The 15,771-nt window shown below is 44.9% G+C and overlaps 1 protein-coding gene across 6 annotated transcripts in view; it reads left to right on the top strand.

Moving 5' to 3' along the window:
- SLC35A3 (solute carrier family 35 member A3) overlaps positions 1–15,771 on the top strand; it is a 30,545-nt gene that overhangs the window by 9,952 nt on the left and 4,822 nt on the right. For 5 of the 6 annotated variants that reach the window (XM_077332893.1, XM_077332895.1, XM_077332896.1 and 2 more), the window contains 5 exons: positions 7,970–8,174; positions 8,628–8,782; positions 8,874–8,996; positions 12,063–12,234; positions 14,254–14,372. In XM_077332893.1, coding sequence (XP_077189008.1) covers positions 7,988–8,174; positions 8,628–8,782; positions 8,874–8,996; positions 12,063–12,234; positions 14,254–14,372 — 756 coding nt within the window. In that variant the 5' untranslated portion in view covers positions 7,970–7,987. Of the gene's footprint in view, positions 1–2,399; positions 2,709–7,969; positions 8,175–8,627; positions 8,783–8,873; positions 8,997–12,062; positions 12,235–14,253; positions 14,373–15,771 lie in introns of those variants that run through there. The other variant, XM_077332897.1, reaches the window with a different exon arrangement.

Genomic DNA, 15,771 nt, shown 5'->3' with positions numbered 1-15,771 from the left:
GGGTTGTTTTTTACTCCCATCTCATTTCTTTAAAATTTAAAGGTCTTTGAGAGAATATATTTTGATTTTTTTTTTAACTTGGCTGAGAGGAGGATCTTTAGGTAGTTTGGCAAAGAAGTTGTAAAACTTGACATTCAAGCAAAATAGTCTGTATTCTTCACTAAGCAATTTATCAGGACATAGTACACCATTACAAAATAGCGTAAAAGAACGTTAGTTACCCCACGAGAAATCCCATAAAAGTGACTAAATAGGTACTACTTGCATCTTAAGATTTCTGCAGATGCTGTTTGAGTAAGAAAAGTATGTGTTTTTTAATTGCATGGAGAATGCCAGAAACGTGATGGTATGGGAAAGTTCTAAGAACAGGTAGGTACACAGCTTCCATTGCCAAGGTGCATATCTGGCTCAAGTTCAAAAGCCAGCTGGTGGAACGCACATCATTTTATATTGAAATTAACTATTTTACAGTGAGTTAAATAATATTAATATTCTGTTTAAATCCTGCCTGATAGCAAAGACTTAGGAAGGCTGGTAATAACGTGTGCCCTTTAACACATATCACCATTTCTAGACTTGTCCTAATCAAGCCTTTCTGTCTATTTTTAATAAGCCATTTGCAGTCCACAAACTAAGTTTGAGTCCAGTGGCACCTTAGAGACCACCAAGATTTTGGGGGTATAAATTTTCAAGTGTCAAACCAAAAGCTCATACTCTGAAAATCTTGTTTGTCCCTAGGGTGCTCCTGGACCCCAACCTAGCTGTTCTCCTGCAGACCAACAGGGCTACCCTCTGCAACTATTTTCAGTCAAGGGTTCTCATGTCAGATGAGGTTGAAAGACCATGGCTGACCCAAGCTCACCCAACCAGCTTCTTTGGCAGAGTGGGGATTCACACCTGGTCAAAGACCATGCTGGCTCCCATTAACTTCTCCCAGGCCTTGCTTCTGGTTATGTGGGATGAAGCGTGACAGTGTAATGATGGCAAAGGAGAGCAGGCTGACTAAAGCAGAAAGGAACACCGGAAAGAAGACGCACCTTGGAGTGTTGATTCCTTTCAGTGCCCGTCTATAAATGCCTGTCATGGCTGCCGGTTGTAAATTATTATCATTATCATTATCATTATCATTATCATTATCATTATCATTATCATTATCATTATCATTATCATTATCATTATTATATTCCCCGCCACTCCCTTGCGGCTCGTGGCGGGTTACAACATCTTAAAAACCCATTAAAAGTCCATTAAAGCAATAATTACTATCTTAACATTACTAACTAACTAACTAACATGGCAAGATCAGCTAATCAACTTCCCCCTCCCACTACTGGCGGGTGGAGAGGGGATCCTGATGGTTCCTAGTCCCAAATCCCGGGGGGGGGGCATAGGTGTCAGCCTTGGCCTCAACCATAAACCTGGCGGAAGAGCTCCGTTTTGCAGGCCCTGTGGAACGATGGAAGATCCCGCAGGGCCCGCAGCTCTCCTGGGAGCTCATTCCACCAGGCAGGGGCCAGGACCGAAAAGGCCAGACGTGCTTCCCTAGGGCCGGGAAAGACCAACAGATTTTCACCCGCAGAACGCAAGGCCCTGCGGGGGGCATAGGGCGATAGGCGGTCCCTCAGGTATGTGGGTCCCAACTCACGTAAAGCCTTGAAGGTTAGAACCAAAACCTTGAACCAGATCCGGGAAGCAATCGGCAACCAGTGCAGCTGGCTCAGCAGTGGCTGAATGTGGGCCCTCCATGGTGTATCAGTGAGGACCCTAGCAGCAGCGTTTTGCACTAGCTGAAGTTTCCAGATCAAGGACAAGGGAAGGCCCGCGTAGAGCGAGTTACAGAAATCTATTCTAGAGGTGACAGTTGCATGGATCACTGTGGCTAAGTGTTCAGGGGACAAGTAGGATGCTAGTAGTCGGGCCTGGCACAGGTGGAAAAATGCCTGGCCCGCTACTTTTTTGACCTGTGCCTCCAAGGTCAGGGAGGCGTCAATGATCACACCCAAATTCCTGGCCTGGGCCGCGATGGTAAGTTGCGTCCCTCCCAGGGTGGGTAAGCGCGCTTCCTGATCCTGCCCCCTACGTCCCAGCCATAGGACCTCCGTCTTGGAGGGGTTGAGTTTCAGGCGACTCTGCTCGAACCATTCTGTCACCGCTTCCAAACATCTGGCAAATGGTTGCGGGGGAGAGTCCGGGAGGCTGTCCATGAGGAGATAGAGCTGGGTGTCATCAGCGTACTGGTGGCAACCCAGCCCAAAACTCCGCACCAGCTGGGCCAGAGAGCGCATAAAGACATTGAACAGTGTGGGGGAGAGGACCGCGCCCTGGGGGACTCCACAAGGAAGTCTGTAGGAGCGCGAGAGCTCATCCCCCACTGCTACCCTCTGGGTCCGGTCCTGGAGAAAGGAGCGTATCCAGCGTAGAGCTGTGTCCTGTATCCCCGTGCCGGCGAGGCGGTGGACCAACAGTTCGTGATCCACGGTGTCAAAAGCGGCCAACAGGTCCAGAAGAACCAGCACTGCCGACCCGCCCCTATCCAGCTGGCGATGGAGGTCATCCAACAGGGCGACCAACACCGTCTCCACCCCGTGACCAGGTCGAAAGCCAGACTGATATGGATTGAGTGCCGAAGTTTCTTCCAAGAATGCCAGGAGCTGGTCTGCCATGGCCCTTTCAACCACCTTGCCTAGGAACTCCAAGTGCGACACTGGGCGGTAGCTGGCTGGGTCCCGCGGGTCCAGCATGGATCTTTTCAGGAGAGGGTGAACCACTGTCCCCTTCAGCTGCTCAGGGAACTCTCCGGAATCCAGGCAGAGGTTGATGATGTCCCTGAGCTGGCCTCCTATCCTCTGGCCACCTCCCTTGAGGAGCCATGACGGACAGGGATCAAGGGGGCAAGTGGTCGCCCTAACCGAACCTAGCAACTTGTCCACTTCGGGTAAGGAGAGCCGTCTGAAGCCATCGAACGTCACCCCCAAAGGCGGCCAACAAGCCTCCAGTTCGTTTACTGTATTAACTGTGGCGGGAAGATCACGGTGGAGTGACGAGATTTTGTCCACAAAATAGCTCACTAAAGCCTCACAGCCTAGTTCCAATTTGCTACTATTTTGGCGCCCCTCAAGGGCGGTAAGAGATCTAACTACCCTAAATAATTGGGCCGGGCGAGAGCTTGCGGACACGATTTCCGCGGCAAAAAATTCATGTTTTGCCACTTTCACTGCCATCTCATATGCCCTCATAAGCGTGCGATAAGATGTTCTCATAGCTTCGTCGCGAGTCTTCCGCCACACTCGCTCCAATCGTCTCACTTCCCTTTTCTTCTCCCGAAGCTCCCCGGTGTACCAGGGAGCCCGTTTGAGTCGAGGGCAGAGAGGACGTTTAGGGGTGATTTTATCTATAGCAGCTGCTAGGCGGGACTGCCAATCCGCCACCAAGGCCACTAGTGAGTCGCCAGGAGTTATCGGGTCCCGCAGAGCATTCCGGAATCCAATTGGATCCATGAGTCTCCGCGGGCAGGCTAAAATGCGCCCGCCGCCCAACTGGGGGGGGGGTGGCATCCTGAGCCTGGCCCACAGGGCATAGTGGTCTGACCACGGCACAGCTAAAGCTGTATCCAGATCCACTTCTATCCAAGCGCCGAAAATCTAGTCAAGTGTGTGGCCGGCGTAATGGGTGGGCCCAGTAACAAATTGCGAAAGTCCTAGTGTCGCCATGGATGACACCAGGTCTCCGCCATGAACTGAAGGGGGCGCGTCCGCGTGGACATTGAAGTCACCCAGGACAAATGTATTGTATAACATTTTCTAAGGTTATACAAACCCTTGCTAAATATTTAAAAACTCCTCAGGCATTGTGTGAAGACTCTGTTCAATTTAAGATAAATGTGTGCTCATGGTTATACCAACAAATCAGTGTGCACTTTTATTTATTTTGCCAAGTTTCATGCCACTGACTACATTGTGTTTCGGTCAAGTTATACAGAGTTAACATGACGTTCACTGCATGATAGCACACATGCTTAGATCTATGATTTAGAAGAGTCTGTTTAAAACTGTCATTGAATTGGTTCCAGACTGAACCGTCAGCTTCTACCAATTCCTCCCTCCTATGAAATATCCCCTGTAGACCATGTCATTTCTCAGGGTCCTCCTCTGAAGCAACATTTCATTGTGATCAGTGGAGAGAGGCCTTTCCACTGGCAGAAAATGTATTCTGTATTCAACTCATTGATCTACTACTAGTTTTAAGAAGTTGGGCACTGTAGACAAACATGGATAGGAGCACCAAACTCTTTGGTGGTGACAGTTGTTTTTTAAAAATTATACACCATTTAAAATGGCTTCCTTCATTTGATTAATTCTTTAGAGAGCTCCTAATGGTCCAATCAAGGCCATCCGTTGGGGGGGCGGGGTGGGAAATGAAATGGATGAAAGCTAAGCAATATTTTGAAGCGGATCAGTCCATTAAAGTGTTCAGATATAATTATAGGCCAGAGAGAAGCTATAAAATGTGCTCTTGATTTGCCCATGTACAGTTGTTGGGCCACATCTCTAAAGTTTATGACCCTTTTAATTTGTTTGTCTTGTGTTTGACACGCATAGTAACTCTGGATGACTGAAAGCATGAATTAGTTACTCATAAAGGTAGGCAGCTTTATGGACTGTGTCAAAGAGCTAATGCTAGTTTTGGCCAGGGCTTGAACAGGGAGTCTCAAGGTCTGGGACTGAGATCTAAACTAGAGAGGTATTTGCACTGTCTATATGTTGTTCTCCCCTCCCCCATTTCCCCACAACAACAGTCCTGTGTGGTAGGTTAGGCTGAGAGTATGTGACTAAACTAAGGAAAAACATTCGTTGGCCCTTGAAAAATTGTGGTGAGTTAATTTAAAATCTGAATGCATATTAAACAATGTGCTGGAGTTTCTTTAACTTGGCCCCTTCTCTCTCCCAGGGAGGGTCGAACTGTGGCTTTCCAGATGTCCATGGACTACAATGGCAATGCGTCCCTGCCAGCTGGCAGGCGCTCATTGTCATTGCAGTCCATGGACATCTGGAGAGCCACAGTTTTGCCACTCTGACTAGACTTTTATCAGTATTTATTGCTACATATCAGACTTTTATTTGCATCAACACTCCCCCCCCCCTTCCTTTTAAAGGGCTGATCCCCAGAATCTGGGCATCGAGCACTACTGGGGTGAATCCTACACCGCCCAACCAGCCAACAGTTTATTAATTCATTAAAATATTTATGCTTCATCCTTCCTTTTGGCTCAGGTCTGAAACCTTCTTCTAGCTAAAGGAGGCTTCCTCCAGATTAAGTGGTTCTTCTATTGGAGGATGAGTTACTTGAGTTGCAGGGAGATTCGATCAGTACATTACTGCGTAAACACTCCGTTTCTGGCATCTTATGGTCTAGACGGCGTTGGATGGGGAACAGGGATGTACGTATCCTGCTGAGTAGCCTCTGAACTTGTGGCTCGCTGGAAAAACCATGAAGCATTTTCCAGGTTCAAACCCTGTTTGCCACACCTGGGCTCTGCTCCTTAAAAATACGTGAGGCCCTTTCTGCGCCAGGGATCTCACACAAATTGTATCCCCTACAAATAAAGAACTAGAAAGTGAATTTTGGGATAAAAAGGGATCATCTGAGTCTGTCATGTACATAGTGCAGAGCACAATTAATCTTTTAGGGAAGGCAAAATGGAAGGGAGGCAGATACTTAACTAGCAGGTAACTTTATCATCCGAACATCCAAAGCAGTGATCCCCAACCTTTCTGAGGCTGGGGACCGGCAGGACATCGGGCAGCGCCCGCACATCAGGCCGCGCCCGCGCATTACGCATGCGCGAATGTGCAGCCCGGCCCTGATTCCCTCTCCCCGCCCTCCCGCAGTATGAAGCTTCCCGGGCCGCAAGCTTGCGGCCTGGGAAGTTTTTTACTGCGGGGGGGCGGGGAGAGGGAGCCGCGGCCCGGCACCATGGCCTTTGCGGCCCAGCACCGGGCCGAGGCCCGCAGGTTGTGGACCACTGATCCAAAGCACAGAATAAAGAGCAGGCTGCAGGATATTAATTTGAAGACACTGAGGCTTCACCGTTCAATGACAGTGCTACAGCAATAATTTACATATGGCACTCCAATAAAATGCATCCACTTTGTGCAATCCTAGTGTATTACTTTAAGTTAAATGCTGGATTTAAGTTCCTTTTATATTAAATTGCATTCTTCCCTTTTGGCTACTCCAGAGAACCAACCCGAAGAGAAGAGACAGGTGATGGGTTGCCCAAAAAGGCATCCAAAGATGAGATGAGAGAAGTAGGAAAGGATTTTTGTGATAAAAAAGGAAATAATTCCTAGTCATGTAACGATGCTATTGTGAAGGTCTCTTGGCTGTCAGGATAGCCAAGCAAATTGGGGGAAAGATGCTAAGAGAAGGGGATCAGCTAGAACAGCATAGAGGGTTTAATTTGGGGAGGAAAGCAGAGCAGGAGAGGGGGGAACCAGACTGTGTCCCATGGGTTTAGGGTTCAGTGGTTTTAGCAGAATCAGTAACCAGATTTTTTTTTTGGGGGGGGGGGCAATGGAAGAAGGCTCAGGATCAGAACCAATTGCAGTAATAGACCCGAATTTACCTCCACACAAATTGGGGATCTCTGGTCAAATTTGATGCAGAATAGAATCTGTGTCAACACTGGGCCAAAAGTACAGCATCTACCTGCCCATTGGTGGCATTTGGACTGCACTCTTATAGGTGCAACTTTAATGTCTAAGTTTCCTTTGATGCAAGGGTCAAAATCTGGGCTGTAATAGGACAGTTCGAACTTTTTATTTTTAAGAAAGAATATTTGGATGAGGTAATGGATACTAGAAGATTGATCTTTTAGAAGATGTTTCAATTAATTGGGGTGAATGAGGCCAGTGGAAATGGCCAGGGATGGGTCGATGCCCTTTCTGGGATTATGATTGAATTACCACAGACGTTTGTATTGTGAGGGAGATTCAGCGAGCTTTGGGTATCATCCTGCAAGGCTGGGTCATAGCAGCAGGCATGAGAAGCTCTGGAGGGTTAAACAAATGAGCCTAGATTAATGTTTCCTTGGCTACTTCCTGTTTAAAGTAACCAGAGAAAAGCATGCCTTAATGAAAAAATCTTACCTTGATATCAAAATGAATAGAATCCTCCACACCTCTGCCTAAAGAAGTTTAGAGGATCTTGAGGTACAAAAAAGATACAGGCGTTTTTTGAGGGTGGGGAGGAAGGTGTCCTGGGGGACAAACATATTTCTCAAGAAACATAAAATGCTTAATTTCCCAAACAATAAGGAAATTGGAATTGGTACCCTTATCACCAATAGCTGTTTCTAAAATTCTATTTGTATTGAGATTCTCTTATTTATTTATTTATTTATTTATATGCTGTTTCGTCCACCCTTCCCCGGGGGCTCTGAGCAGGTTACAAGCAAGAATATACAATTTCATAATTTCATAAAATTGCATTATACTTGAATTAAATAACACTATAAATCTAAATTTTAAAAATAAAATAGAAAAATGTGTAACTTTGCAAACCTAACATTGTTTGACCAGTTCTGCATCTTGAGAGAGGAGTGGGTAATATGGATGGAGTCAGGCAGGGGGCCACTTGAAATCAGAAGTATCCTAAGACCTCAGCCATAGACCTGGTGGAACAACTCCATTTTATAGGCCCTGCGGAGCTGCTGAATTAATTAACTATTCAGGTGAAAAGAGTACAACTGAATGAACAGCCATTAGATCAGCTGGCATGTGAGTGAGATTGTTTCCTTGATGTCTATACTGTCAGTATTAACCATTTGCTTTGCATGTACCTGAGAAATTTGGTTCTTTGTTATTTGTTTGCAAAGAATTCTGTTCCTAAATAGATTTCAATGGGTTGTTTGCTTTACATTTTAATGTATATGTCTTTCCACCCTCCTTTTTTTATTTTTGGTTTTCAGAAAAGTGAAAGTCAAACTATGTCTACCAATTTAAAGTACCTTTCCTTGGGGATATTGGTCTTCCAGACAACGAGCCTGGTCTTAACTATGCGTTATTCTCGGACGCTGAAAGAAGAAGGACCCCGTTATTTGTCTTCAACAGCAGTAGTCATTGCTGAACTTATGAAGATTATGGCCTGCGTTTTGTTGGTTTACAAAGACAGCAGTAGGTGTCTGAGCCTTTCCCTCCCTCCTCTGTAACCCTAGCAAAGATTAATTACTTTTGTCGATATATTGTTTTGTATTTTGGTTGCAGCCTGAACATTAAATCATGCTCAAAAGAAGGGATCTGTGGGGATGGGAGGGAAATGCCTAACAAGGAGCCTTACACATTGATTTGGCTGCACAAATCCCCATTCCTTCTAGAAGTGCAGAGTCTTTTCTCTTCAGCAGTAAGAAATGAATGTAACTGTACTTTCAATGGTGGAACTCAGTCTGTGCATAATTATAGCTTTGTACACTTACAGCATAGGAATGCCCCTCTCCTTTGCTATATAAAACCATCGTGCTTTGAACCCTGACTTCTAATTCCCATAACATTTTTACTGAGCAGCTGCAAATTGAAAACCTGTCAATTTAGAGATCTTAAAATATTTTGTGATTCTTTCTCTTTGCATAGAGTGCAATTTAAGAGCATTCAACAGAGTGCTACATGATGAAATCCTTAACAAGCCAATGGAGACCCTTAAGCTTGCTATTCCATCAGGGATTTATACACTACAAAATAACCTTCTGTATGTTGCATTGTCAAATCTAGATGCAGCCACTTACCAGGTACTGTGTGCTCCAGAGTTTGTTTGTTTGTTTGTTTTTAAATCTACAGACAAATAAGGTGGTCTAGTAATCTTGAACTTTGTCTTTGCAGGTCACGTATCAACTGAAAATTCTTACCACCGCATTGTTCTCTGTTTCCATGCTCAGTAAAAAGTTAGGGGTGTATCAGTGGCTTTCGTTAGTGATTTTGATGACTGGAGTTGCATTTGTACAGGTAAATATTTAATATCAGCACAGATGCTTCTGAATATGAATAGTGAAGGTTTCCTTGGCTTTACTGATGGGTGGTAGGTTTTTATGTTGTGCCTCAACTAATCTCGTCTTGGCCTAACCCAGACTCACCATAACATGGAAGCTAAGCAGGGTTGGCCCCGGTTACTGTTTGGATGGGAGACCACCAAGGAAATCTAGGGTTGCTACACAAAGGCAGGCAATGACCTCCAAAACTTTTTTTGCCATCTATCACAGCCAACTTGGTGACCCCCATAAGTTTCAAGACGAGAGACGTTCAGTGATCATTTAGCATTGCTTGTCTCTGCGCAGTGGCCCTGGTATTTCTTAGTGACCTCCCATCCCATATTTACTAGGACTGACCCTTCTTAGTTTCTGTGATGTGGCAAGATTAGACTGTCCAGGTCAGGGCTGAAAAACCTCTGGAGCTACCATAAGTGGGCTGTGACTTGATGGCAAAAAACAAAAAATACAGAAAAGCAAATAGCTGTCAAGCAGGGTGTCTGTTGTGGGGAGAGGAATGGGAAGGCGACGTAAGCCGCTTTGAGCCTCCTTCGGGTAGGGAAAAGCGGCATATAAGAACCAAATCTTCTTCTTCTTTCTTCAAGGACCCCCTTCCATGTTTTTGAGGCACCCCTGCATATTTGCCATAGAACCCTTGTGTGTTCTAGAGCAGGGGTGGCCAAACTATGCCTCTCCCGATGTCCATGGACTACAATTACTATGAGACCCTACTGTCATGCTGGCAAAGGCTTGTAATAATCATAGTCCATGGACATCGGGAGAGCCACAATTTGGCCACCCCTATTCTACAGACTTTAGGAGAGGTACCAACCATCTAGACCAGCGGTTCTCAGCCTTTGTCCCACTGTGACCCCAACTGCGGTGGGGTCGGCACATGCATACGTGGGGTGGCATGTGTGCAATCATGTGCGCAGGCGCCTAACGATCGGGAAGTGGTGTGGAGGCTCTGCTCACCTCTGCCCGCCTCCACTCGCTTCCAGCTGCCTTCGCTTGCCACCACCACCTGCCTCTGCCCGCCGCCGCTGCCCACTGCCACCTCCTACTACCACAGACCACAGCCGTCGCAGCGGCCACCAACCTGAAGACCCCACGGATGGGGCTAGGTGACACTAAATGGGGTCGGGAGAGAACCAATGATCTATACTCTCACTGATGGTATGGCTTACAGCAGTAATTCTCAAACTTTTTTGGTTTGATGATCTGCAAGTCAAATTTGTTTTTTACAGTGACCCATTATGAACTCCAAGCAAATGGGAGTTTATCTCCTCCTCTACTGCTAGCTGGGCCACAGCTGGGATTTGAGAAAGTGCGTGGTGGGAGAGATGCTGGGTTGAGTAGATAAGCAAAGATGGCATTGAAGTGGTTAGTGGCAAGGAGTTCAGTGTCATATATCTCCCATAGCAGGTAGAGGGCAGTGAGGTACTGCAAGAGGTTGGGCTGCTGAAGGACCGAGCCTACACAGGCACATACGTCTTTCAGTCCTCCTCAGTTGTTCCCATGACATGCTGAACAGCTGCCATCTACTCTCCAACCTCCCTCTCCCAGTCAGCTACTACCATGAAGTTACTCCTTCTTGGGCAGCATCTCCCCCTGCCTCCAATGTCACAAAGAAGAAGGGGGAGGTAAGAATGCGAGAAGTTGGTGAGGAGGAAAGAAAGAGAAGAATCTAAAGGGCAAGGGCTGCCATTAGGGAGGCCTGGACTGTGATGCCCTTTCACAGTCTTTGCAAGCCACGTTAGGTCCCAAATGCATAGGCTGGGAAGCACTAGCCTAGAGCATACTCAGTGGCCCCATTTGGCAAGACATGGTATATAATGTTATAGTGTTCTGTGTAAACTGCCCAGAGCTGCAAAGAAATGGGTGGTATAGAAATCTAAATAAATCTAAATAAAAATAATAAATAATGGTAGTGACTGATAAATTGTCATTCTGGAATGTTATTACACCATTATTGGTATTTTCATGGGGGAATGACTGAAAGGCTTTTGAGGTCCTCTATAGTTTTCAGAGGCATGGTGCGAAAATTAATCATTTAAAATAAGTGTTAATTTCCAGAGCAAATTACATGAGAACATGTATATTTGCCTGGCCCTGACTTCAATGGCCCAAGCTAGCTCAGTCTCATCCGATCTCCAATGCTGAGAAGGGTCAGCCCCTAATGAGGATTCGAACGGGAGACCACCAAGGAAGGCCACGGTTGCTGTGCAGAGGCAGGCAGCAGAAAACCATCTCTAAATGTCTCTTGCCTTGAAAACTCTACGGGGTCACCCTAGGTCAGCTGTGACTTGATGGTACTTTCCACCATCATATTTGCCTGGCTTGGGCACTGTCATCTTTACAGCGTTAGATAACATTGATGCTTTTTAACTGAAAGATATACTCCTACCACAATGTCTGTGAGACAGGCTTGGAAGTCACAAGCTTAGCTGTTACGTGTTTGCACGTGGCGAACTCTCCTTGTGAGATTAATCACATATTTTATAGCCCATAAAACTAATATTCTAGAAAACTTGGACAGTCAGAGGTATCTTTTCTTTAGCACAGGTAATCTTCAGTAATGATTCTTGCAAACGTTTCCCAGCGAGGATTTGATCTGAATCTTTCTGCAAATTCAAGAACACTTGATGCCACTGGCATAACAGAACCTGCAGAACTTAAATCTGAGTGATTGTGCAGAGACATTGTTTGAAAGTTAAAATGAATGTGCATTTGTAAACTGAAAAGCATTTCCTTGTAGAAGAGGCTGACATTTAAAGCAACCTGTAGCTTGGCACCAAGATTAAAACTTAAATGAACAAGGTGTTCATTTAAAACATGACTGAATAACACAATCACATGCCTGCATATCAGGAAATGTTCACTTTCTGACCATGAGACTGACCTTAAGCAACAGCTGCATGGGAAATGTTTCTTGTATTATAGTGGTGTGTGACTTTTTTGTAAGCAACACACACACTATTTCATTCTGTTCAGTAACATGGTATGGATTCAAAGTAGATAATTGTCGTTTGCTTGTTTCTTTTAGTGGCCGACTGAATCACAAGTAGGAGCCACCAAAGAACTTTCAGCAGGATCCCAGTTTGTGGGCCTTGTGGCGGTCCTTATTGCCTGCTTTTCAAGTGGCTTTGCTGGAGTTTATTTTGAGAAAATCTTGAAGGAAACAAAGCAGTCAGTTTGGATTAGGAATATTCAACTGGGTAAGTCTTACTTGGAGAGAAACTGAACAGAGATTGATTAATTTAGAGAAATTACATGCTGTCTCTCAAGATATCTGATCAACGCGACTCACTAAGTAAAAAACCATATATAGATATAGATATATAGTAAAAATATATATGAACCACCTTGAAACTACCAAAATCAAAAAGAGCACCCAGCAGCCTAAATAGCACTCAGGCTAGAAGCATATAAGAACAGCTATCTGCAACCTAATGTAATCAGAGTACTCCAGCTTTTACATACAATCTTATTGTTATGGAAGCAAATGCCAAGTTTGCCATTAACTTTTGCTAACAGGAACTCCAGGAACTTACATCCTGTTTGAGACGTAATTGCCATTGCTAGTTCATCAGCTTGTATTGTTGCGATAGCATTAAATAAGTTCTAGACAATATGGGTGGAATACAGAAATTTGTGTAACTGATTCCATTTGCCCCAGAGAACTTTTTGCCATCATTTTCTCAAACATCATTTTCTCAAACAACTATATCTTGGTCCAAACTTGCTGTGTGAGGCTGAATCTTTTCCCAGCCTTACTTTGGCCACAGTGCTGGCCTTTAATATGCCTTCTGGACTGCCTTGATGGCATTTCTGGGACAGGCAATGAGGCATCGTTCCTATCTCTCACTGAGCAGGTCCCTTTAAGGAGCTGCCAGCAGCAGCTGCATCTGGGCCACATTGGTTATGCTGTCAGACAAAGAGTGAACCGTTGCCATGGAAGGCTGTTGAGCATGAACATGAATTAGCCTGGCCTCTGGAAGAGGCTCAGTGGCAGGCCAAAGGAGGCTGTAGCCTGTGGAGAAGAGATCTAGGAATAGAGGAGAAGGAACAAGATGTGGTTGACTCTCTTCCCTCCCTGCATTTGAGGCTTTTGCCTGCCCTGGAGTCTCAGCTGAAGCCATAGATACAGACCTGGAAAGACTGAACTGACCTCATACTCACTTTGAAACTCAAAAATAGTTTGTAATTTGGTGGGGTGGGGATGTCCACTTGGGTGACCAAGCCCTGCCCAGAGTACTACTTTGAATCTCATCCAGTAGAACTGAATTTTGACCAATCCTATTTAAACTATAGTTCACATACCCCATGTAACATAAGAACAACATAAGAGGTACTCTGTTAAATCAGACCAAAGGTTCATCTAGTCCTTCATTTTCCAGGTGTCCTTGGCAGGCTGACAAGCCGGGCATAGAGGCCAAAGCCTTCCTTTATTGTTATTACCTAGCAACCAATATTCAGATGTGAGTAGAGATTTGAGTATAGTCCTCCTGAATTGTAGACCAACCAATCATGATACCACATTGACTTTCCAGTCCCAACAAGCACCCAAACCAGCCCTGGGCCCATTCCACACATGTTCATTAATGCACTTTCAATGTGCTGTTGCAGCTGGGTTTTCCTGTGCGGAACAGGCTAATCTATTTCTAAGTTTCTATGAAACTGCATTATCCAATGTGTGCAAAATAGGCCCAGGTGTCATGACAAATAGTCAGCTCATATAGCTAAAATGGTTTTGCTGTGCCATCCTAAAAAGAGTTGCACTCTTTTGGGTCCCATTTTTATTTATTTATTTAGGGATTTTTATACCGCCTTACACCCATAAGAGTTCAGGGCAGTATCCAACACGTTTGCAAACACATACAAACTGAGGTATCAAGTAGGTCTGGGGACTTTAATGTATAAGGCCGGAGCATGCATGCAATAGCCCTGTTCACGGGGTAAAGTGAATACATGCAGATGTCTGTTCAGAAGAAAAAGCCAACATATGTTCATAGTCTTAGACAGTGTCTCTGTAGGATATTCCTGTGCGGTTGACCCCTGTCAGTTAACAGGCTGTTGCATCCTGTATTAGCAGGCCATTGTCAAGGATAGGCAGGTACAGAGCCCATTACAGCAACAGAGTATAGGAGGTAACTGGCTTGTGTGCCCACATGTGTCTGAACAGAGAATACATTAATTCTTTTGCTGCTTATTTCATTGCCTATCTTGTGTTTCAGGATTTTTTGGCAGCATATTTGGATTAATGGGTGTGTACATTTATGATGGGGAGCTGGTGTCGAAGAATGGTTTTTTCCAAGGTTATAACAACCTCACCTGGATAGTTGTAGTTCTGCAGGTAACTTACCTCTCCCCCCACCCCCATCACCAGTCAGCAATGCTTGTTTGGAATGAAAATGAGTGCTGATATTTTCTGAGAAGTGAAGCTGCTGTGAGTTATAATTAACTCTAAAGGGATACTTTTGGCACGTCACTTTCCCAAATGTTTGTATTAAAATAAACCCATAGATGCTTTATGAGGTGTTGCATGAAGACATTGCCTGGAATGTAAAAAATGAAGCAAATATTTCCATTTTGATGTATGAATACACAGCTGCTTGATAGTGTTTTTAAAATAATTATGCTTGAAGTGTGCACTGGTAGGTCCTCATGCATGAACGGATCAAGTGATCTTAGATAAGCCAGTCATTCTAAGGATGCTTTCCTGGGACTAAGGTGCTGGGTATTGTCATTTAATTAGAAGTAACCAGTCAGTCACTTCTTGGCAGGAGAAAATAATGCATTGCCAGCATAGCTTAATATCCTTGTAGGAAGCAGATGCTTTTATTCAACCCAAAGGATGACCATCCTGGGACACTTTCTACATTGGGTATAGAAGCAGGAGTTGGTATGAAGTCTGTTCCGGGGTCTAGAAAATCTGGGATGTCCACACACATGAATACTGGGCTCCAAGAACTTGTCCACCTTCAAGTGCCTTCTACAGCCATCATTTTACCTGTTTTATTTTAGAAAGAAGTCTCTAGGCCTTTCACCTACATAAGTAAAAGGAAAAAGAAATGTGGCGATAGTAATTGATTTAGGTGCTCAGCTAAGAGGTAGATTCCAGTGTTCTGGCCCCTGAGTGCACAAATACTGGGATAATCCACACTTAGGCCCCATGTTTTACCTTAGCTGAAACTGTTTCCATAACTGTACAGTTGTTCCACCACTTCTAAATAGGCTTTTGTTGTTACAAACTGACATACAGTGATCCTTCCAGTAGCGACTCGAACAAATATTGGTACCCCAGCATTTCTGGCTAGTCTCCTGACCTAGCACCAAATGCAACAGAGAACACATGCTTTCCCCAAGTCCTTTCCTTCCAGTGTAGCCTTTTCATGCCAGCTGTGTGTGAAAAGTCAAGGGAAATTAAGGTACTACTGAATGGTGTTCCCTCCTGTCTTTTCCACAGATGTTCATGGAGATCCCCAGTTAATGTCATGGAGAATTACAGAGAACTAATGTAGTAGTAGGACTAGGATCTGGGAGACTCACATTCACACCCTGCCGTGATGCTTGCTTGGGTGACCATGGCCCAGTCACATTATTAGCCTAACCTACCTTGCAGGGTCATTGTGAGACTAAAATAAGGTGGGGAGTAGAACTATTTAAATTGTTTTGAGCTCCCTGAAAGGAATATGGGATAAAAATGTACCATATAAGTCTGAGAGCCACCAGAGTTCTCTCGACTGAGTCCC

This window comes from Paroedura picta, chromosome 4 (assembly GCF_049243985.1).
Source record: "Paroedura picta isolate Pp20150507F chromosome 4, Ppicta_v3.0, whole genome shotgun sequence".
Lineage (NCBI taxonomy): Eukaryota > Metazoa > Chordata > Lepidosauria > Squamata > Gekkonidae > Paroedura > Paroedura picta.
The sequence above is the reverse complement of the archived record's forward strand: the minus strand, read 5'-3'. Positions and strand labels throughout refer to the sequence as shown.